The 24498-nt window shown below is 35.1% G+C and overlaps 2 protein-coding genes across 3 annotated transcripts; one reads left to right on the top strand and one right to left on the bottom strand.

The window, feature by feature from the left end:
- The first annotated feature begins 698 nt into the window (after positions 1-698).
- On the top strand, positions 699-24498 carry LOC145789884 (uncharacterized). Of its 2 annotated transcripts, none has more exons than XM_082867451.1 (4): positions 699-881; positions 1790-1907; positions 2050-2144; positions 24301-24498. In XM_082867451.1, exons 1-4 carry the CDS (start codon positions 822-824, stop codon positions 24352-24354), a joined length of 327 nt encoding a protein of 108 aa, XP_082723577.1. In that variant the 5' UTR covers positions 699-821; the 3' UTR covers positions 24355-24498. The 2 variants fall into 2 exon arrangements, with proteins under 2 accessions (XP_082723577.1, XP_082723578.1); XM_082867452.1 differs by lacking the exon at positions 24301-24498 and adding an exon at positions 6861-7047.
- LOC114307975 (isoprenylcysteine alpha-carbonyl methylesterase ICME) lies at positions 8799-20542 on the bottom strand. The gene is given in 12 exon segments (XM_028253464.2): positions 8799-9351; positions 9810-9900; positions 14765-14908; positions 15032-15097; positions 15328-15465; positions 15546-15647; positions 16252-16326; positions 17416-17445; positions 17447-17479; positions 17592-17661; positions 17943-18019; positions 19981-20542. Coding segments are annotated over 12 exon segments (1266 nt in total). The 5' UTR covers positions 20259-20542; the 3' UTR covers positions 8799-9189.

Raw genomic sequence — 24498 nt, 5'->3', positions numbered from 1 at the left:
CCTACCACCACCCGTCATCCGCCACCCACCTGCCACCACCCGTCATCCGCCGCCACCACCACCACCACCACCAACCACTCACTACCACCCACCACCCGCCACCGTCACCCACCCACCCACCACCACCACCACCACCCGCCACCTACTTGCCACCACCACCCACCCGCCACCACCCGCCATCTGCCACCCACTTGCCACCGCCACCTACCTGCCACAACCACCCGCCACCGTCACCCATCCACCCACACCACCATCCACTCGCTACCATTTTCCACGGCTGTCTTCCGCCACCACCACCGCCATCATTTTCCACCACCGTCTTCCGCTGCCGCCACCATTCGTCTCCACCCCACCACCCGTCATCACTTGTCATTTCTCACTCTTTTTTATATTTTTAAATTTTTTTAAACATTTTGTCTAAACTAAACGCGTATGTAGTTTATGTTTTTCTAAAAATAAACAAAAATCAGTTTATAAAATTTTTATAAATATAAACTAAAAACGTAAACGTTACCAAACAGGCTAATTATGTCTAATTTTAAACAAAAATTAGTTTTAAAAATAAAGAGTTATTTAAGATAATCTAAATAAGTCTATTTTTATTTTTTACGAAAAATTATGCAAAGTGAGAGAGAAGTGAAACGACCAAAATAATATAAAAAAGATAAAAAGATGATCTAAAGTAGATCACTCCAAATAATTCCTAAAATGAAAAAAACTTGAAAGATAAAGAGTTAAAGAGGATTGCGGCGGCGGCGTACGACTACGATAACGATTCAAGATGGCCGGAGTACTGGTCCAACATCCTCATCCCTCCTCACATGGCATCACGCTCTGATGTCATCGACCACTACAAGCGCAAGTTCTATCAGCGTTACATCGTATGTCAAACCAATCCCCCCCTTCTTTTTATTCAATATTCCCTGAATTTTGTTGAAATTGAATGCAACCCCAGTTAATTTCATCTGGCTTTTACTTCTTTCGCTTCTTTGTTCTGAATCTCGATCATTCTCATCTGGGTTTTTAATTCTATCTGTCTACACTTATGCTAATTCATTCTTGCTTGAAATTTCTTGAAAATCGAATGCAATTCCTGTTAATTTCATCTGGGTTTTACTCCTTTTGCTTCTTGGTTCTGATTCTCGATCATTCTCATCTGGGTTTTTAATTCTATCTGTCTACACTGATTCTCGTCTTTTAATTCATTATTGCCTGCATTTTATTGAAAATCGAATGCAGCCCCAGTTAATTTCATTTGGCTCTTAGTTGTTTTACTTTGTGGTTCTGAATCTCGATCAAGCTTTTAGAAGATTATTATGACTATTTGTTTGGGATGGAACTGAAGTTGAGTTTACAAACCCCAAACATGCACCCCTGTCTACACTGTTGCTCATCTATTAATTCATTCTTGCCTGAGCTTTGTTGAAATTCACTGCAACCCCACTTAATCTCATCTGGGTTTTAGTTGGTTTGCTTTCTGATTCTAATTCTTGGTAATTCTTATTAGTTATTAGAGGATTATTCTGATTTTTGGATTTTCTTGAATTTAGAATTGTGCCTTGTGGTTTTCATTATGGGTTTTACAATTTTTTGACTTTGATGTTGCCATGGATTTTCCTTTGTTTGGTTTACGATCATTAATAGTTGATATATACAGCAGACATTTGTTTTGCCCATGTTTGTTGGTTTTATTGTCGCATGGTTAGAACTGTGCATCATTTAATTGGGGTTTGGGGTTTTTGATTTTTTATTCTCGTTGGTAGTATTGAGATAATTTTTTGATGAGCAGGATCCTGATCTTGTTGTCGAGGCAATGGCTTCAAGCAGTTCTTCCCAGTCGGCAAGACCTACACCAACACCATCATCATCTTCAACTCCAAATGAACAAGTGCGATCACGTAACTCAGGTAGAAAATTTTGGGTTCTGCCAACATTTAAGAAACATAATAAAGAATTTCATGTCACCTTTTAGATACAGGCAATTTTATTTGCCTTACACAAGCCACATTTGCTGTTTGAATTGAAATTGAACCGAACTCTATGTTGTAGGTTCAACTACTAGAACATCATCAACGACTGCAGCTTCAACTCCAACTTCTCTGCGTTGGGATCGACAAACCATTCAATTTTCTATCAATGCCTGGGTACGATTTACATTCAGTTATGTATATAAATGAATGTGCACTTTCATATGCGTATGTCTGAAAGGATCCCTTGACACACTTTACCCTGACATGGAACTAATTGGAAAATATCTGTCGATTGTCTCTTTATGTGTTACAGTCTTTTGATGTGTCGCTTTTTTGTTTAGAGCGTGAATTCAATGCTATGATTTATTGCTACCTCCTTTAACTTTGTTTCTTTATGCATTAATAATGATTTGCACTTGTATATGCATATGTCTAAAAACATTTCTTGACAAACTTTACCCTGACATGGAACTAATTGAAAAATAGCTGTTGGTTGTCTCTTCATGTGTTACAGTGTTTGATTTGTCGCTTTTTTGTTTAGAGCATGAACTAAAAGCTATGATTTCTTGCTTCCTCCTTTAACTTTGTCTCTCTATGTGTTACAGCTAGTGACATCTCAAAGAATTTAAATCAATGGTGTTAATCAAAAACATAAATTTCTCAAATCCTAAAAACATTTGAACTTATTATATCAATCACCTATTTCCAATAAATAAACAAATTAATTTAAATTTCTCTAATCATAAATATATATATTGATATTGTCATTTAGATGAAAGAGCTGGAGAGTGATGAGTGAGAGGTTTCCTAACTACCAAGGGTCATCTCTTACAGGAGTAAAGAGTAGGAAAGAGGCAAATGTAGAGAACTAATAAATCCCAAAGTAAAGAATATAAATTGTATTTTGCATATAACTTCTATGTGGGTTTAAGGGCCCCGACGAAACTTAAAAGTTGACTTTTAATATTATAATTTTTTATATTTTGGCTTCAAATATTTTGAATAAGTTGTTGAAGTGTTTGGTGCAACTTTTTAGATAATATGTGAAAAAGTTGAAGTGTATGGTAAATAATCCAAAAAGTAGCCTTTTAAACTGTTAAAACCAAAATTTGTATAGTTTTTTTAAACCTTATGTTTTAGGGGTGCCTGCAACGCAATTATAGAAACATTGAGAGGTCTTTGTCTAACGTCCAAAAGCTGAAAAAGTTAAGTTGGAAAAACACTCCATTGGTAAACCAAACCAAGCCTTAAGTCCCATCAAATAGGGTTGGCTATATGAATTTTTTTTCTCCATTCGACTCTATCCAAGGCCATATCGCTAGTCAAATTAAAGAGATTCAAATCTCTATTTAATACATTAGCCTACGTCAATCTAGGTCTATCCCTTCCGCCCAACATTTCTATTTATCATCACTGTATCACATATCTTCACTACGGCCTCTATTGGTCTCTGTTGTATATGACCAAATCATCTTAATCTATTCTCTCTCAACTTATCTTCTATCAGTATTACTCCTACCAATTCTCGAATATATTCATTCCTAACTTTGTCTTTTCTAGTCTTGCCATACATCCACCTTAACATTCTCATCTCAGCAACACTCATCTTATCTACATGTTGTTTCTTAGTTACCCAGCATTCCCATACAATATTGGTGGTGTAATAGTCAGTCTATAGAACTCCCTTTTTAGTCTAGTGGGTACTGGTTTATCGCATAGTACCCCAGACGCACTCCTTCACTAAAGCCATCCCGCGTTAATTCTATGGACCACATCCACTCTAATCTTCCTAGCCGTTGTGATAATTGATCCTAAATACCGAAAATGTTCACTCTTAGGTAGCGTTTGGTCCTCAATCTTCACTTCTCCTCTACTTGCATTGTTACTGTTACTAAAATTATACTTTATATATTTTGTTTTAGTTCTGCTTACTCTAAATCCTTTAGATTCAAGTGCCTCCTTGCAAGTTTCCATCTTAGTGTTAATTCCTTGTCTAGTCTCATCTACTAACACGATATCATCTGCAAAAAGTATATACCATGGCACATCATCATAAATATTTCTCGTCAACTCATTCATAACTAAAGCAAAAAGATAAAGATTTAAGGTTGATCATTGGTGTAACCCCTATACTAATTGGCAATTCACTTATCTCTTCAGCCGATGATCTAGTAGTGGTCACCACGCCTTCATACATATCCCTATTCACATCAATATAACATTTTGTTACCCATTTCTTCTCTAATATCTACCAGATTATATCCTGAGACACTCTATCATATGCTTTCTCAAGATCGATAAAAATCATATGAATGTCTCTTTTCTTTTCTCTATGCTTTTCTATTACTCTTCTCAAAAGATAGATCGCTTCCATTGTTGACTTACTAGGCATAAACCCAAATTGATTCTCTAACACTTCAGTTATATGTCGCAATCGACATTACATCACTCTCTCCCACCACTTTTATTATATGACACATTATCTTTATTTCTCTATAGTTGCAGTTCTGGACATCTCCTTTATTCTTATAGATTGGTACTAAGATATTCTTCCTCCACTCCTCTGGCATTTTCCTAGTTAACAAAAACTTGCTAAATAACCTAGTCAACCAAGCTGCCTCCTTTCCCAAACATTTTCAATCTTCAATAGGGATATCATCCGGTCCTAAAGCTTTATTCGATTTCATCTTCTTAAGTGCAGTATCCATTTCAAAGTTCTTAATCTTATGGTAGAACCTGTAGTCTTAGTTTTCCTTGTTACTGCCTAGTTCCCTCCCTTTTGACTTACCTCCATGATCCTCATTTAACTTCTCATCAAAACAGTTCTTCCACCTCTCCTTAATCTCTTCATCCTTCACCAACACCTTAAAGTCCTTACTCTTGATGCACTTACAAGTTTGTATATCCTCTTCCTCACCCCATTGGTAGCTTAGAAAAATCTAATATTTATACTAAAAACAATTTGATTAAGCTATATAAGTTGAATGCAATTAGTTGTGGCAAACATATTTCACCAACTTTTTAAAACTTAAATTCATTAACATGACTCATTCTAGGATCCTTGTACCAATCAGATAGAGAATCTCCATGTATGGAGTGTCGATGAAAATCAATCTCACGCAGCTGGGGAAGGTGTGAATCATTGCTCACAAACTGGCTTGCAACCTGGTTGCATACCTGCCCCAACGTGTATGCCTTTACATCCATCATGCAGTTTATGAGGATTTATTCATTCTGCAAAAGTTGCAATTCAATAGAAATTACGTAAGTAATATAATTTAAGAAGGATACATTCATGATCTTGATTGTGTTATCATCTTATGATTAAAACTTTCAAAGAACAACAGAAGTTAGAAAACAAAAGAATCTGGAATCCCAAAATAATTGCAACTTTAGTAGCATTCAGACAAGAAGAATAAAGGTCAGTTAATTTGATCAATCAATGATTCAGCCAAAGCTGGAAATATGATAGAATTTCTAAAAGCACTTCCACTCTCAGCCATCAGATGCAAGCAACTGGAACCTATGTTACCAGGATATCATGGATTGTTCTAGTATGTCACATGCTCTAAAATACGGTACAATAGGAGTAGACTTGTTTAAATTACACTATAAGAAATTAAGGTACTTCTAAAGTTATTTTCTTTTGACAATTAGACATCCATTAAAATGTAGGTTTTCTTTCCCCAAATTAATAAACTATTAACACATTTCCGTGAGCATTATGACTCATTTTTTATGTTTTATTTCGTCAAAACTTCACTCACCTTATATTTTAGTTCATTATGTCCGACTCTTTTTTTTTTTCACTCTAAGGAAACCTTTGAGAAATATATTGGGAAAAAAATTGGGATCGCTTTAGATCACTAAATTTACCATTTTGGAACAAAGGTGTACCATATTTCGGAAAGTATGTTTCAAAACATAATATGCTAGGATATTAGTGTTTTCTAGTAACATTGACGGGAACATGTCCCTGCCGAGGAAGGGAACTCTATAGGGGAAAAATACGTATTAAATTACCCTAACTGTTCATCTTTAGGCTTCTGGATGGGGCCATCTGTGAGATGCTCCAGAAACGTTTCCAACCTTCTTGACTTGGATGATGTTGAAATTCATGTAGACAATCCAGCAAATGCAAACCTATGATGACCGAGGGGTTCATCATCATGGGATTTAATCAAGTAATGTGCCCCTATTAATATAACAGTACCTGATTATGCTAAACTCTGGAGTTTTCCTCCCCTTTTCTTAATTTTGATGAATACTGAAGATCCAAAATGGATAAAAATTTAAACTCGCCCTTCCAAAACATGCCACTCTCATTGTTGGCCATTGTACTGGACTACTAGAGGTAGACGATGAAAAAGGGGTTGTGATCCAATGTGGTCATGCCCATGGGTGCTATGCTGCCCCCTTTTCACTTCATATGAGATTTCAATATTACTCAAGGGCGAGATTGGTGCTTTAACAACTAAATTAATGATATCATCCATTTCTGTCAAGTTTTTTTATGATTAGATAACATAAACAGGTGTTTGTACATCAATTTCAAAATCAGGGAGGTTAGTGTAATTATTGAAACTACAAGAAAGATTCCAACAATTAGTCTAAACCTTAGGGGAGAACCCTGCAATTAGGCAAAACCTCAAGGTAGGTCAACATAATTAACCTTTAAAAATATGAGGTCATGGACCACTCCATAAACCCAGGAGGAAAAAGACTCCAAGAGTCAATGGTTCAACTTTAAATAAACCAAAACCAAAGCATGATGTCATAATCATAATAAGATAAAACACAACCAAGAATTTTTTTTAATTTTTTTTCCTTGGGTATGAAAATTTCCATTGATTAACTACTAATGTTCTTCATTGTTCATAAACTTTGCAGGGTTATCTCAAAGACGCACAACATTCCTAAAACAATCCATTATATATCTATATATATGTATAACTCAACACTGTGTAGTAAACATATGAAGTCATAATTTCTACTTACAATTGGATACACAATGAAACAACAATTTTTATCAAAACCCTAATGGAAGACTATTGAAGCGAAGAACTTTTGAACCCTAGGTCTCTGCGATTGTGATATAGAAAGGGGTGATGGTGGTCCGGTTCACCATGACAATTGGGTGCGATATCGAACCACCGACCTCCGGTTCATACGAATCTTTCGTTTTTTTTTTTTTTTTTTTTTTTTTTTTATATATATATATATCATTAGAGTAAGGCCAAATTGGGAAACTTGTAAAAAAGTCAAAAAATTAAAAAATTATTCAAAAAGTTAAAAAGTTAACATTATTCACCAAAAGTCAACAATTATGGCTGCACAACTCCTAATTCGAATTTTTTCCTACAAATCAATTTTTACAATTTTTTATTACACATTTTTTCATAAAAAGTTAAAAAGTTAACCCAAATATTCATATTTTCAACCTCAATTTTTTAGTCCAAAAAGATAAAAAAATGCACTTATTTAGGACACCCTAAACAATCCCTAAATTATATTTTTTCGTTTTGGTCTCTTTTTATTTGGCACTTAAAATTTGTTTTTTTTTTAAAAAAAAATAAATTAATTCTCTATGTTTCAATTTTTTTGCACTTCATTCTTAAAACTAATAACATAAAAATTTATATTATTATATTATAATTTAAATTTATGCCAGACATATAAATTATATATAATAAAATATTTTTATATTACGTAATTGTTAAGAATGAAACGAAAAAATTTAAAATATAAAATATCAAAAAATAAGTTTTTAAAATAAAAGTGATAAAGTGGCCAGGGGCCGAAGTGTAACTTACCCCTATTATTATTCTAAATTGGGCTAGACTACATAGAAAAACATTGGGCCTTGAAGTGTGTGGTGTGACGGTCTAAACGATTTCTATGTCGAGTCAATTAACGTAGGAGTCGTGTACGGACAAAACTCAGAGTAAAGAGTTAACGGCCCGGTTCGCGCGGCGATCATAGCCGAGATGATGCCTTGCCCGAGGAGATAAATAGTGCCATCTTTTGAATTTGTTTGTAATTTTATTTTTATTTTTTTATTATTATTATTTATGCTTGTAATTTTTTAGATAAATTTAAGTTGTAAAAATTAATTAGGGTATAAAAAAATTTCAAGATTTGAATCTTATGGCAAAATTAATTTTGAGTTTTTCATTTTATTAATTTAAAAATTTTAAATTTAAATTATTTATCTATTTTTGTTATTAAACTCAAAGTAAATATATAAAATATTTAAAATATATTTTTTTATTAAGTTTATGTTTAATGAGTAAGATAACTATTTTTCATCAATTTTACTTAATGAAGATAGAAAAATAATTTAAATGGAAACGAATCAAAAGTTTAATATTTAAATTGATAAAATAAATAACTTAAAATTTATTTTATTATAAGATTGAAACTATGATTTTTTATTTTTTTTTTATATTTTCCAAATTGATTATTTAGAAAGTGAGAGAGTTGCTTTTAATTTTATCTTCTATTATAAACTTTCAACTTTGGAAAAATTGTATTAAACATACTATATTATATGACTCAAAATTAAGACACTGAGCATTATTTTTGCTGTAATTTGTATTTATGCATCCTGCTTAAGTAAGACGGTAACCCTAGTGATCAGAGTTGTCAAAATTGGGATGCTATAGTGGCGGAGCCAACAAATTACTTAGTAGGGACACTTGTTAATCACAAATTTGAAATAAAAAATAATAATAATCGACAACAATAATATAATACAAATTTTTATAAATTAGTAGCGAAACACAATACATAAATATTTATTACAAACAAATATTTTGCAAAAATATGAAGGTTTAAACAACAATATTGGCATTAAATAGCAATGAATCATGTGTACAATTCGTTCTATTGGACACAAATCCAATAACATTGAATCATGATACACAAACCTGCCGGCCAGCGTTTATGTACCTTACTAGAAGCTTATGGGTTCAAAAATAATAATGAATAAAGGAATATGGCCTGGTTCCCTATCGATAAATTCTAAATAGAGACATATTTCTCTGTGTATCTCATGCTCAACTAACGATAAACTCAACTAAGAAAATAATACAGGTGAAAGAGCCCTAGGAAGTTACAGACAAACTCGGATGCTGTACCTATAAACATGGAAACTAGGACATAAAACAACACTATAATGACAAACAGTCATCAATAATAAACCTTAAAACTGGAAGGCTTAAAATGGGCTGACAGTATGAGCCAACTTCAATAGAAATTCAGGAACAAGGCGAGGACTTGGAGGTGCTATGGCATCTTTTGCAAGAGCTTCTTTATCACCGGCATGTATCAAAGAAACCACATGCTCAAAGAGCTCGTCTTTACCACCTCTCATAGGATCCTGCATACAAAAATAAGAAGAAGAAGAATTAGGGTGTAATTAGATGAACAGCATTTCATTCCTGAGTTTTTACCTAACCCGTTTCTTTTCCAATCAAAATTCCCAAAGCCAAACACTTTTGAACTTATTTCCCTGTGAAGAAGTGTTTTGAAATGACCTGAGTTTGAGAAATAAATTTAGATAACCTGCATTTGGAAAATTAGTTTTGAAACACTCAGATTTAATAATGAATTTCAAATGGGTGCTTTTAACTTCTCCTTTCTGATTATTAGCTTCAGACCAAATTAATGACATTGGCTAATATCCTAACTTTAAGCAAAGTGAAAAAGAGATGCGAAAGTTAAAAGTTACAACTAAACAGCTTTTCAAATGAGCAACCTAACCTGCATTAACAGTCTATTGCTCATTATAGTTACAACCAGAAACAACTAAAAGCCTGGGACCAAAATATCACTCACTTGAAGAAATAAATCTGTATGAGTTTTTCCAGGATACAAAATTAGTTCTGCTTTAGCTCCTACTTTCTGGAGAACATCTGCAAAATTTTTACTGCAAATAGAAACATGACAATAGCATTAGAAATTTGGAAGTCTGGTTACTCTATGTGCAGTGACAAGAAAAAGAAAAAGTAAAAGTTGTATGCTACATCACTGAATAGCACAGAAGGAAAACGAATAGAATGGACCCCCCCATAAGAAAATTTAAAAAAGAAGAAAAAACCAGTGTAATGATTAAAAATTAATGTTTAAATCAAAGGAGACACATACATTCATGAGTAATATGCTCAGTTCATGATTTTGTTGGCTCTATAATTTATCTTCAGAGATGAAATAGCTTGAAATTCTATTGGAATGATAGTGCTACTTGACAATGCAAACTTTCACATTTGACAACTGTGAGGAGTGTGAAATATAATTTGGGTATTTTGATCATTTTAAGTCACCAGTTGTCTCAAAAGCTCAAGTTGTTGGTAAATGGATCCAACGATATAAATCAAGCTATCCAAGACTCTCTCTTGTGTACACGTGGAGATGAACAAGAGAGAATGCCCTCAGCTATCCATAGATATAGTGAAGATAGAATGCAAACGGGTAGCAAATGAAAACGGAGAGACTTCAACCCAAGACCTTTCCCAACTTGAGGTCCGATACCATGTTTGCATAGTTTTGGGTTAGAACTCAAACCCCAAAAGTTGGTTGTTGATGTGAGGGTGCCCTCACACTTATATAATGCATAATACTTTTGTACCTAGGTGTAGACGGCCCGAACATCCCAACTCCGCGAGCGCAAAATCGTTTTGTTCATTAGCTACTACAGTTCGGACTCAATGTCACGGTTTTGAATCTAATCTTGCAAAATGCAATGCAAGATTGATAAATCATCAAAGAGTCCAAATCGGACAAATCGTTTTGAAAAACTGATTTTAATAAAGAAGTGTCAAACATGGACTGCTTTACCAGGTACAGAGTCGCCACCTAAATATTTTATTTTGGAGAAATTTAGGAAACCCTGACTCATGCCGAAGGTCACGTGTCCGTCATCACCAAAGTTGCCTCGGCTCAAAAACTTGGGTACAAGAGGGGAAGGTCATGCAATGAGCACCCCCGCTCGCCCGATCAAAGGATCAGCCTTTACTAACATGATATTTTGTTTTTGAAAACACATGCGTTCTTATTCCGATTATTAGCTAGAATTACTAAGTGATGCGCACAACATACAAGTATAGACTAGATCGACTAAGTTGGAACAAAACATCTTATGTTTGTTTGTTTGAAAACGGTTTGGAGGTGCAACTCGCAAGTAGGCAAAAACGTGGATTTTGCCACCCTCGAGTAGGCTTAGAAAAACATGATTTTGCCACTTCGCAAAGTGGGCTTAAAACTCGCATTTCGATGAATTGTTCCAATTCAAACAATTAAGCCTTCATCCACAGGCATTCATGCAGTTAAACATTTAAGCAATTAGCCTCATAGCAAGCATGCTAAACATGGCAACACTTACACACATGCAAGATGCTAAAGCATAAACACTCACAGTGTACTCCGGATCAAAACAGAAGCTAATTAGTAATCAATGCATGATCCTAGCTATGTCAATGGTGCCTAATGCAACACACGCAAAAATGCAACTAGAATAGCCGATACATGTATTCAAATTGGAATTGAAATACTATCCAGTTAGTATGATGCGCCAAGCCCGGTGCATGCAATACGAATGAATGTATGCAAACATGCTAGCATAAGTATGCTAATTGAAACATGCCCTAAAACTAACCATTGAAAGCGAGTTAAGTAAAAGGGAAAAAGACGTGGGGTCAGAAGATATATACACACACATGCACACTTATTACAACATTTGCCCTCGCGACAGAGGGTCCGAATGAATACGCTAAGTTAGCTACGCTAAACTATTCTAACTAATCTAATAATCTAATTAGACTAATTATTACATAATCAAATTAAATAACTAGCTAACACTAAGCTAATTATTACAACACGTTAACTAATTAACAAATTAGCTAATTTAATTTACAAATTGAAAAGCTAACTAACAAGTAAAGCTAATTATTAACTACGAAGCCTCAGCTTAGTTCCAAGAGTTCGAAGATGCATGCTCAATCGCCTCGCTTGGAAATCCGTTACCATGCCTCATGTTGCCTCTGTTTGCACAGTTTTAGGCTTCTGAAAACTGTGCCAACCTCCAAAACACTTCTGCTCCAGCTCATGGACATGCAGAGAGGTCATCGGCCAAGAGGTATGGCCATCGGCCAAAGGATGAAGGTCATCGACCAGTTTTGAGGCTATCGGCCAATTGTTGATAGCCGATCAGCACACTGTATAGCCGATCGGCCACTGCTTCCTGCAAACTCTCCTTTTTGCTGCAACAGAGCACAAACAGAGGCATGGCAATATATTTGCAAGAAAATATGAGTGCAACTACACCCCTTATCATGTCTAAGGCTCAAAGGTGTGTAGTGCTCGGCCCTCGAGCCATCAATCACGCATCTCGATGCATGATGACCAAAGAGGCCGATTTGCACAAATCAATATCACATGAATGCACAAAAACACATAAATGCCTTAACCTCTATAATGCATGCTCAAGAGGATTGGCGATCGAGGATTGAGGCACGTTTCATCACTTCAAGTATGAAATGTCTCTCGTTCCTCATGTTTGGATTAAACACTTAATCCAAACAACAATGCAAAGCAAGCGTATTAAACACAATGTAATGCATGCATGATCAACTTAACAAAGCAACACAAGCATGCAAATATGAGGCAATGTAACGAGTATGCAACAACATGCATGCAATAAGCATGCAACAACATGCATGCAATAAGCATGCAACAACATGCAAACCACATACTCAATGGACTTAAACCGAAAATGGACAGACCTTAGCCATGCCCAAATCAGTGGCCAAAATGTTGAAGTGAAGACATGAAATACAAGCATGCCAATTGGCTCAAGAATCAAGGCATAAGAGGACAACCCTCAAGAGCACTTAAAGAGTGACAAGCATGGATGTGTGACAACACTATAAGCTCTGAAATCATGCGTGGAATGATGCCAAAACAAGCCTACATGGCAAGCACAAAACATGACACATATAGGCCAATAAAGAGGATTACACTACACCCCCCCAAAACCAAGCATGAGATTAGCCCAAAAGCCTAGGCAACATGGCATGCACAATGACCCATTCTTAAGGCATGAAACACCAACTCTTCAAAGCATTGAAAGAGTAACAAATGCAAGTGTATGACCACACTACATGTACTGAAATCACATTTCAAATGATGTCAAATCATGAAAGTAGCCTAAGCAATGCATGCTAATGGCTTGGAAACTCAAAGCTAACAAGCTAGAATGCACTATGGCTATACAAAGCATGGCATGCATGACCAAAACAACACAAATCAGAGTTTAAGCATGGTAAAACAAGGCTAAAAGCTTCTTGGAGTTGAGCCAAAACATGCAAGAATGATGGTCCAAACACATGATGCATGTTATGCTAGCATGCAAGATTGCACTACAAGTATGTGAAGCATGCAAGATGCTATCAAACCAACCTTAGACAGAGGTATAACATGGCAAAACAACATCAAAAACATGCTGAGATATGGCCAACATATGCTAGATAAACATGCTACTTTGATGAGCCATCTATACAAGTATGCAAGACACAAGGAGAGGGGATGACCCTCTCCTATTTGGGACCTTAAAACACCATTTCCACCACAAGAATTCCTCTGAGTTTCAGTGGTGAGAAGGCCAAAACAAGGTGATCCCAATAGCTTAAAAGGATGGCACAAGAACAAAGCCAAACAAGGCCTAAGAGGGGGTAGACTACCCCCAACACAAAAGTGATCTTAAACAATCATTATAAGCATGCAAAATCATAACTTTTTTCAGTAGAAAGTTAAGCTTAAATCAGCATGCAAATAGGTCCAAAAGCTTAAGCCAAAACAAGGGTTTAAAGGCGTTGACTCACCCTTGAAGAACACCTTCAAAACCACAACTCCAGCAGCTTTTCTGAGCTTAAACCAATCCAAAAACACTAATACCAGCTCCCAAGTACCTCAGCAACAAAGAGATAGTGTTCTACTTGGTGCTTTAGTGTAAAAGTGTGAAGAAAATGCACTTTTGAGCACAAACAAGGGCAAATATAGAGAGAGAGAGAGAGAGAGAGAGAGAGAGAGAGAATATAGAGAGAGAGTGATATATATCTTCTATATCAATTTTTCAGAACCTCTGGAAAGGGATAGGGGTTTCCCTTCTTATAGAAAATCAATTCCCAAGCTTGTTTAGCAAGCTTGAGTCTTGATTCTATCCCTCTATACACGTGTATGGAGAATGAGATCTGTGCTCACCAGATGTTACAGCTAGCACAAAAATATCTGAAAAAGCAGATAAAAAGGTCTCGGCCAAAATATATGGCCGATGGCAAGAAAACAAGGTCGACAAGCACAAGGCTTGGCCGATGGGTTGTAGGGATGGCCAACAAGCCACCCTCTTCCCTCAGAAGCAAAACTACAAGTCTTTGGTCCACAACCAAGCACAAAACAAACAAGTTGAGAGATCTTAAGACAAGGCGTGTAACCGAAACCTTCGGGAACTCAAAACGAACACGAGCATAGATGATTATCGAGTGTTCAATCGATGACGCCCAAGTGTTGAGGACGGTCAAAAATGGAGTGTCTACACTAGGCTATGTGGGACTTAGTTCATGATTGCAAAATCACAACTTAAAAATGGCAATTACAAAATGTCATTAAAAAATGTCCATTGTGTTATGCATGAAAGTGGAGATAAGTAGCTTTACTACAACGGAGGAGGGATAATAACCTGCAAGAAAAGAAAAAAAAAAAAAAAAAAACTGTCGGCAAGCTTTAGGAAGGATTCAAACCTTTCATCTGATGGAATGGAATAATCTGCAGTTCCATGGAAAAGAATAAATTGGGGCAGCATACCAACAGCATGTTTTAGGCTTGGGTCCTGTATCCTAATTTCAGGAGAAAAATGTTGCAAAGATTGTTCCCCTTCCATTAAGCTGTAATGATGTGTCAACACATCAGTTCTATGGGGCAATAAGTGTGACATAATCAAAAAAATCAAAATTTAATAATATTATGTGATGATAGCAGCATCATAAAAAAATAATAATGTTTGGAACCTTAGAAAGATGGAGCGATAGAGTCCTCGACCATGGAAGTGATCGACCAAGTTGGGTATGTTGTACCTGGAAGTTGAAGGAAATGTTGAAATACGTAATCCAACGTCAAATAATTAATTGTCATAGTCTATTATGGCTGCTGATCTACGAAGAATGCAATAAAAAACTGAACAAAATAGAAACATAAAAAATAAGCTTTAAAAAGGACCTGAGCACAAGACTGCACAAGAAACATCATAGTTTACAAATAAGCTTCTCAACAGCAACAATAACTAACATCCATTAATCACACTCACCCGCCAGATAATCCAAAATAGGCTTTTATCTGGGAGACACTCCAAGAGATGCTCCCTGCTTTGGATTCTTTAATTGCCTGTTCCAAGAGAGCACATGCAGAAATGTGCGCACCAGCTGATTGCCCCATTAAGTAAATCCTACATGAGCATGCAATGTAGAGAGCATGACATAGTGGAAGATCAGAAAGCATATGATAACAAACAAATGACTCTCTTACCTGTTAAGGTCACCCCCATATTCAACAATATTGTTGCACACAAATGATATCCCTTGAGAAGCATCTTCAACCATATCACTTATGGTCCCCTGAGGAAAATTTCTGCACTCACATGTCGACTGTAAGATTATGTCACATGGATTGGCATTAGACATGTAAAATGTGACTAGTACAGCAGTACGTAGAACTTTTATCAAATGAACGTACAGCTGATTTTGATGACCTGAAGCCTGATCATTTAGGCAACAAGGTAAAATGCAAACTTTAATCAATTTCAATGCCAAATTCAACACAATTAAATGATCATTTGAATGTATAAATCAACAAAAAAGGAATAATGACCAAGGCACAGGACATTATTCCAGAGGTTGGTGAACAAGGGATCAAATAACTTTCATCACTTTCTGATATTAACAGTGTTCACTAATTATGGACATCCACTTCAAAGGTAAATCATATTGCTTCTATAATATCTACAGTGAATAAATTATTAATGAAGAAATGAGCAGTTCGGTGTGAAACCACATCTCTTGCATAAAAAAGGATTAAAAAAAAGAAGAAGAAAATAAAAAGAAGGTGCGTGTACAAGTGTCAGCCCAACAGCATCCATGTGTCTGTCAGTATACTTCAACTTTGTTAGAAAAAGCATACACAGATATGTAGAACATGGACTACAGCATGGTAGTGCTTGAACTGAAAAAATCACCTGTAATCAATGCATGCCACTATGATGTCTCTTTCTGCTAACTGTTTTCCTAGAAGAGCACCCCATGCTTTGTACCTGCAGACAGAAAACTACAGACTTCAATGCTACAAATGAAGATTGTTTCATATGGTGCAAAGGGAATTATTTCAGCTATCAACAGTAGTAAAGTGACAAAAATGCATGCTTATATATGGTTAGAAATTGTCGTCACTTTTAACAGCACAACCTGAACATTAGCCGTTCAAGCATAAAACTGACCCTCAACTTCAAACAATAAAAAATTAAATAAATAAATAAATTTAATAAAATAATAATAATAATCAACACTAAATTTGATCACAAAAATTATAAGTTAGTAATTTTTCTTGCTATCAGACATGGCTAAATCTAATATATTTAGATGTACATATTCTATCTTGAAATGCTGTCCAGAACAGAAAAAGGGAGGGGGGCAAGAAAGAAAAAACAGGCCAACAAAGCTTGGATTTGTCAAGTAAGCTTTTACCTCATAACTTACTTTAGTTTTGAAGTGCAAAATGAACTTCAAAGAGTGAGCTACAATTACCTCTAAATAATCCCTAAAAGTTTCTAGTCTGAAATATTAGAATTTCCAGCCTAGATGGTACTACTACCACTTGAAAGAGACCATGCATTTGATTTCCCACCCCAATTTTCTGCGAGTATTTTCTGTAATTAAAATAACTAAAGTTTCTCATAATATATAAAGTAGACAGATGTCATGTCTGCATTCAACTGAGTGTCGTTCATATACCCCAAGCATTTTTTAAATTACTCAACGGCTCCTTGTGTTTCTGAGATACAATTCCACACAAATATCGGTCAGATCACTACCAGTTCAAAAAGACATGCCATGCATTTGAATTCCAGACACATCTGGCTGTCTTAGTCACTGTAACTAAAAGGGAAGATCAATTCAACCACATTATCCAGAAGAAACTTATTCCACTAAAATGATTAAAATTAAGCAATATTTTCAAGGCCTTTGCACCCCATTTTGTCAATAAGATACTATGAAGCAAACTACAAGCTTTACTAGATGCATGGTGTACCAGTGTAGTTTTCAGTATTCAATGTAGGTCACTAACAATAAAATGTTATATGTCAAGTTCAGTACGTCATGGAGAAGCTAGCTCTCTTGCTCACCCGATAATCCAAGCTCCACCAGTTATTTGGGCCATCACTGTTTTTTGGTAAAAATAGATCCAGCCTGCTCAAAATTGCAAAAACAATCAATGGCACAAACACATTTACTAAAAGTATCATGACAGTTTTTTAAATATTAAAATGGAGCACAAAACCAGAATCTCAAGATCAAATACCTGTTTCTAGGTTGATCCCCATAAACAACACTCCGGCGGACTTGGCTTGAAAAGAAATAGTGATATGCAACTGTCAAAGATTGAAAATCTTCCATTAATCTGGATACAAGAGGCTAAATTCCATGGCAAAACTGTAAGATGTACGAAACTCAACCTAAAGTTGGATGAAACACACAGACAGACTCTGAATAGAAGGTAAAATAATCATGCATAACATTTTCATATAATGTCAACTGTTTTATCTAGGTTGGTCCAATACTAAATTATCTACGATCAAGATTTCAATGAAAACCAACCCAACTTGCAACTAATCAACAAAATATCATGCAGACAACATCACCAGAAACACACCTTGGAGAAAGCCTGGCAAAAGTAGCATGGCATAAAAGCAAAGGGCAAGAAGTTGCAGGATCCACCGGTAGCCTACCCTGAACAAAAACAAATGATTAGGTAGCACTTCAAATAAAGAAAATATTAAAAGTTAATTTTTGGGACAATGAAAATGTTTTTTTTTTTCCACCAATTTTTTCCCTGGAATACCAACTGAACCACACATGGCCATAGGCCTGACCCAGGTAATACCAGATTTGGCACAAAGCCAAGCAAAAATAGGAGAAGAACAATAGTGGCAAGAGATTGTTCACATTTTCAATCTCATCTCTTGAAGAGTCTCCAAATTGTGGCACGCATGGTTTCCAAATGATTTAGCTATTACAGAACCATAACCATAACCATAACCATAACCATAACCTATACAGGCTCAGGTCCTAAAATATGAGCAGACTGTGAAGCAGCCAAAGGCCCAAAAACCACTCCCTCCTATCCAAATTATTAGTTGGAACTCATTATATAAAGTAATGATAATAGGTTTCTCCACTGAACAAGCCTCTTAGTTCTGCTGGTTCCAATGGAAAGTAAGAGAACATGAACTTTTGTATAAGACACACGAGCAAGGAACAAAATTTCCTTTTGTTTTCATTGAATGGCCAAAAAGTTACAATTTCCTAAGACACCTAAATGAAACACTACTGGAATAATGAAATTTTGGTGTTTCCACCAAAAGGCAACAGAAAATTGTGAAATGCAACAAAACCAGTTATGGAAAACTTTCCGGTGCATCATATCATCTCTTACACTATCAACCATGCGCTCAATAATTTATGCAGCCTATCTCTTGTCCTTGCAATACATTCCACTTAATCTCAACTCACTACATCTAATTGGTGCATCTATTGGTCATAGTTTCAGAATGCCACTAGTTACTCGACTCAATTCATTTGTATTCTATCTTTTATTGTATTGACACTCTTACATCTAAAGTTCCTCACTTCGCACGCCAATTACAGCTTATATCCTGGAATTGTTCCACCAAACTCTTTACTTTCCTGCTCCAAAGAACCCCTTTTGTTACTTTTTTCATAGAAATTGCCATATTGTTCCAATTAATTGTAATTTCATCACCCAGAATCTATCACTTGTCTTTAAATATTATTAGTTCCATATTGTTCCTGGTTTCATCATCTTGTTATAACAGCAACTATTCCATAAATTCCATTTCATACCTCAACCTTTCCTCAGTATCCATAAGGTTGTGCTCTCTCCTCTATCATCCACAGGAGTTCCCAGTATGGAATTGTCAATTTCTTACTTTATAAACCTAACTCTTAGGATATTGGGACATGTATCCAAAAAGTTGGATATGGATACGGGACACTAATGTATATTACATATTGTATAATATTTTTAGATAAAATCTAAATTATGTAGAAAAGTACTTGAAATTAAAAAAGATTTAGATAAAATATGAAATTTCTATCTTTCATCTCATCCATGTAAGAGGCTAGAAATATTTCTTTACTAGCAAATGTAAATTTCATATTTTCAAACATCAAAAAGTTAGAAGATCCAACTCTCTAAATTGGATACGGATGACAGGCACATATCCCACACCTTTGTCATATCCGATCGACACGGGTAATTCGGGAAAAATATAAAGCAACCCTGATTAGGAACCTGAACAACTAAACTGAGCCCCACTTTGGCTCTCAAAAGAACGGCAAGATTAGGGGTGAGAAAATAATTCAAGGAGCCCGAAAATGGAAGGCATCTCACATAATTATCAAAGCAATTTCTTTTCCTCTCCGTTAGCTCCTCTTCAAGAACCAAACCCATTTAAATTCTCCCATATTTCACTCCATATAAATGCAATTTTTCAAAACAAACAAAATTTGCATAAAAATCAAAACAATTATTTGAATTATATATGTCCTAAATTCAGGTTCCAAACCACTAAAACTTCAAATCCCACACAAGAAAGAGATCCAGATAATTCGGTCACATCATGCTAAAGCACACTAATCAGCAACCAGAAAAAGAAATGAAATTGTACCCGAGGTATCCAAGGAGCTTGAAGGCAAACCCAGTGATGAGGTAGGTCTCAGCCGCAGCGTGCCCAATGTTGCGAGTAAAAGACTGCTGCCGACTGGGCGGCGACGACGACAGTTTCGCGGCGGCTCTGCGCCTCGTTTGGTGGTGGTTGTTGTTGTTGAAACTCGAAGCACTATAAAGCAAGGGCTCAGCGTCCATTTGCTTCTTCTTATCGTTCTTTTCGAATGATGCATTTTGGGGCTGAATGAGATCGGTCTGAATCGCCGGCGACATCGTCATCGTCGTCGCCTGCGAAAATCAAGATCAATAACCAGAATTTGAATGAATTCGATCTCTAGGGTTTCACATATAGAGAGAGAGATCTGGATTGTTAGGAGGATGATGGTGACTAGAGCGGTGCCAGAGACCGACACTGCCAGAGGGATGATGATGCCAAACCATGGACAACGGATATTTCAAGGCTCTAACGGTGAAACGTCTGGAATAATGCTGTGTTTGGAAGGAGAGAAAAAGGAGGAGAAAAGGAATTGGAAAGTTTTGAATGTTTTGTTCTCCTGTACGAAATTATTGGCTCCGTTTCGTTTCCATTTTAAATTTAGGCATAGTTCAAATAATTAATCTTTTTATCTTTATATCTTTTTTTTATTATATCACTTTTTTATTTTTTTACACATCTTTTTGTAAAAGATAAAAAGTACATTTATTTAGGCCATTTCAAACAATCCCTTAATTTTCAGTCTAAAATTTAAGCCTGATTTGTTATAAGGGAGCTTTTTTAATAAGTCCATTCTCTAAGAATCCTATTTCATAAACTCCATAGTGTTTTCTACTATTCCATCAAGTCTTATTTTATATTAGAAGACCAAAACACCCTTCTCCTCTTTCCCTCTCTTTTTGAATCAAATAACTGTCCCTCTTCCCCTCTCTTTTTTGCAGAAAATCACACACAATATCTCCACACTTTCGAAAATCCAAAATCGTATTCCATATCGTCTCACACCCATACGTATCTCATTGTTCCATCGTCGCAACGTCTCATCGTCGGCTTCGTCATACCTCCACCATCTGTCTCACCATTGGTGAACATCTTGAAGTTCCATCTTCGTCAAAATCACCACCGATGACCATTTGTGACAACCCAACTGTCAATATGAAAAAAGAGTAAGTAATCTCACCAATCTTGTATGTAAACCCTAAATCTCTTATTCAAATTACACCATTTTGAACTTCCAATATCCCCTATTTCTATTCATATAATGTGTGGAACTTCATATTTTTATTGTTCATGCCTTAATTGTTAATGTGAACCCTTCAATTCCAATCTCCAAGTATATGGTTTTGTTCACCCAAAAATAATGCAATGGCAATTACGTTGTGTTGTCAAAAGCTGTGAACATTTACATGGGAATGAAAAATGTTGGGCCAAGTCAATTATTTCAGATGTTGTTGTTGTTGTTGTTGTATGTGTTAATCATGTGAATCTCCTATACCCATTTCATTAATACGAACTTCTACAGTAGTGAGTTTCATAGTATATGATCTTATTCATTCAATGTGTGAACTTCATATTATATCTGTTATTGCAAACATAGATGATGTGAACATTCACATTACTGTTCATTACTGGATAAACTTACATTAGTAGATACTTATGTGAACATTGATGTGAATGTTCACATTACTGTCACTATTGATATTGTTGATTGTTGATGTTCATAGAACTCCCAATCTTCACTCAACAATGTGATGGAATATGATGTAAACATTCACATTGTGACATCAATGTCAGACTAGTTAGTGTTGTTGGGTGTTGTTTGGTACTGTTGGTTCCACCCTTTGTTTTTCAGCCAATTATAACATAATGTGATCACCCATGTAAACATTTATATTGCCATCTAACTGTTGTTGTTTTCAAAATTGATTTTGCAAGCATAGATGATGTGAACATTCACATTACTGTTTATTACTGGATAAACTTACATTAGTAGACACTGATGTGAATGTTCACATTACTGTCACTGTTGATAATGTTGATTGTTAATGTCCATAGAACCTCCAATCTTCACTCAACAATGTGATGGAATATGATGTAAACATTCACATTGTGACATCAATGTTAGACTTCTTGGTGTTGTTGGTTCCACCCTTTGTTTTTCAGCCAATTATAACATAATGTGATCACTCATGTAAACATTTACATTGCCCTATAACTGTTGTTATTTTCGGAATTGATTTTGCAAACATAGATGATGTGAACATTCACATTACTGTTCATTACTGGATAAACTTACATTGTTTTTGTTGGTGTTAATGCCCAATTTTTTATAGTTGCCAACCATATTTTAGTTCAATGTGAATTCTTATAAGCATGTTATAAATAATAACATCTTATTGTTTCTCTTATTATTAAGTAACAACCAATGTGAACATTCACATTCTAAGGGTAGCCATTTTATGAATTTACATTATGGTGTATGTTGTATCTCCCTCCTTATGTCAATGTCGGATTTGTTGGTATTGTTAGTTATTCATGGTGATCAAATAATTACAACCTTAATTTTGGATGGTTGTCAACGTTGTTTTAGTTCAATGTGAATTCTTGTAGGCATGTTGTAAATAATAACATCTTATTGTTTCTTTTGTTATTGAGTAACAATCAATGTGAACATTCACATTCTGAGGCTAGCTATTTTATAAATTTACATTATGATGTTTGTTGTGTTGTTTGTTGATTATCTGCTTTATTCTTAGTTTCGTAGTCTCAAATGTTTGTGTAACAATCAATGTGAACATTCACATTCTGAGGCTAGTCATTTCACATGTGTTGTTTCCTTTATGTTGTGAAATTTTGTTCGTGCCAATATGAAAATTCAACATATATTGGTGTTGTCTCACTCTTATTTGTACCCTAGCAGTAATGTGAGTAACAATCAATGTTTGTGTTGTTTGTTGATTATCTATTATTGTGTAACAAGCAATGTGAACATTCACATTCTAAGGCTAGCTATTTCACATGTGTTGTTTCCTTTATGTTGTGAAATTTTGTTTGTGTCAATATGAAAAACCACCATATATTGGTGTTGTCTCACTCCTATTTGTACCCTAGCAGTAATGTGAATATTCGCATCTCTAATTTCAATGTCAATATTCACATTATGAATATAATGTAGATATTCAACTTCTAACATCAATCGAATATGACAGAGCTGTTGGTATTGTTGCGTGTTGATGGTTATAAACCAATTAGAGCTCCTAATCTTGGATGATTGTCAACTCTCTTTTGGTTCAATGTCTATTCCATTATACATAATCTATACAATATTTAAAGGATGATCAAATATGATGTGAATATGCTGTAAATATTGACATTGATGTAAATATTTACTTCAATATCAATATTCACATTATGAATATAATGTAGATATTCAACTTCTAATATCAATAGAATATAATGTAAATATTTACAGAGTTGTTGGTATTGTTGCGTGTTGATGGTTATAAACCAATTAGAGCCCCTAATCTTGAATGGTTATCAACTTTTTTTTGGTTCAATGTGTATTCCATTATACATAATCTGTATAATATTTAAAAGGTGATCAAATATGATGTGAATATGGTGTAAATATTGGCATTGATGTAAATATCTATTTCAATGTGAATATTCACATTATCAATATAATGTAGATATTCAACTTCTAACATCAATGAAATATGATGTAAATATTTACAGAGTTGTTGATATTATTGTGTGTTAATGGTTATAAAGCAATTAGAGCTCATAATCTTGGATGGTTGTCAACTCTCTTTTGGTTCAATGTGTATCTCATTATACATAATGTCAATATTTACATCATACTGCTATATATTGGTAATGACTTGTTTGTCTTAAATTGACACGTGTAATACACTCTTTTGTAATACACTTCCTATCTCCTCCCTTGTGTCAATGTCAGATTTGTTAATGTTGTTGGTTGTTGATGGTGATGAAATAATTACATTCTGAACATAATGCCAATATTCACATTCTAACATCAATGTCAATATTCACCTCCTGTTATCAATGGAATATGATGTAGATATTAACAAAGTTGTTAGTATTGTTGCTTGTTGATGAAAAGTCCCTAATCTTGAATGGTTGTCAACCCTTTTTGGGTTCAATCTGAATTTTATTATACACAATGTCAATATGTACATAAAATTGTTAGATATTGATAATGACTAAAAACCAATGGTAAGCCTTACATCAATTTGTACACATCTTCTACAACCATTATACACACCTAAATTTCAAATTCTAACAATAACAACTTTGTATTTTCAGGGTGGATTGCGGGCCCGCAGTGTGTTACATCATCAGGGCACATGTATACCGTGAGGAACTTGTTGACAGCCTTAATCGCTTTGAATGGTGTCAAATAAGAGACTCATTGTACACATTTTTCTGAATCACATAAAGACAGTGCAATATAAAAACCTATAGGTGGGGGGTGTCCACCTGTAATTGTTATCCATAATTGTT

Source organism: Camellia sinensis, chromosome 4 (genome assembly GCF_055761805.1).
Source record: "Camellia sinensis isolate YWXY chromosome 4, ASM5576180v1, whole genome shotgun sequence".
NCBI lineage: Eukaryota > Viridiplantae > Streptophyta > Magnoliopsida > Ericales > Theaceae > Camellia > Camellia sinensis.
This window is presented reverse-complemented; position numbering and strand designations above follow the sequence as displayed.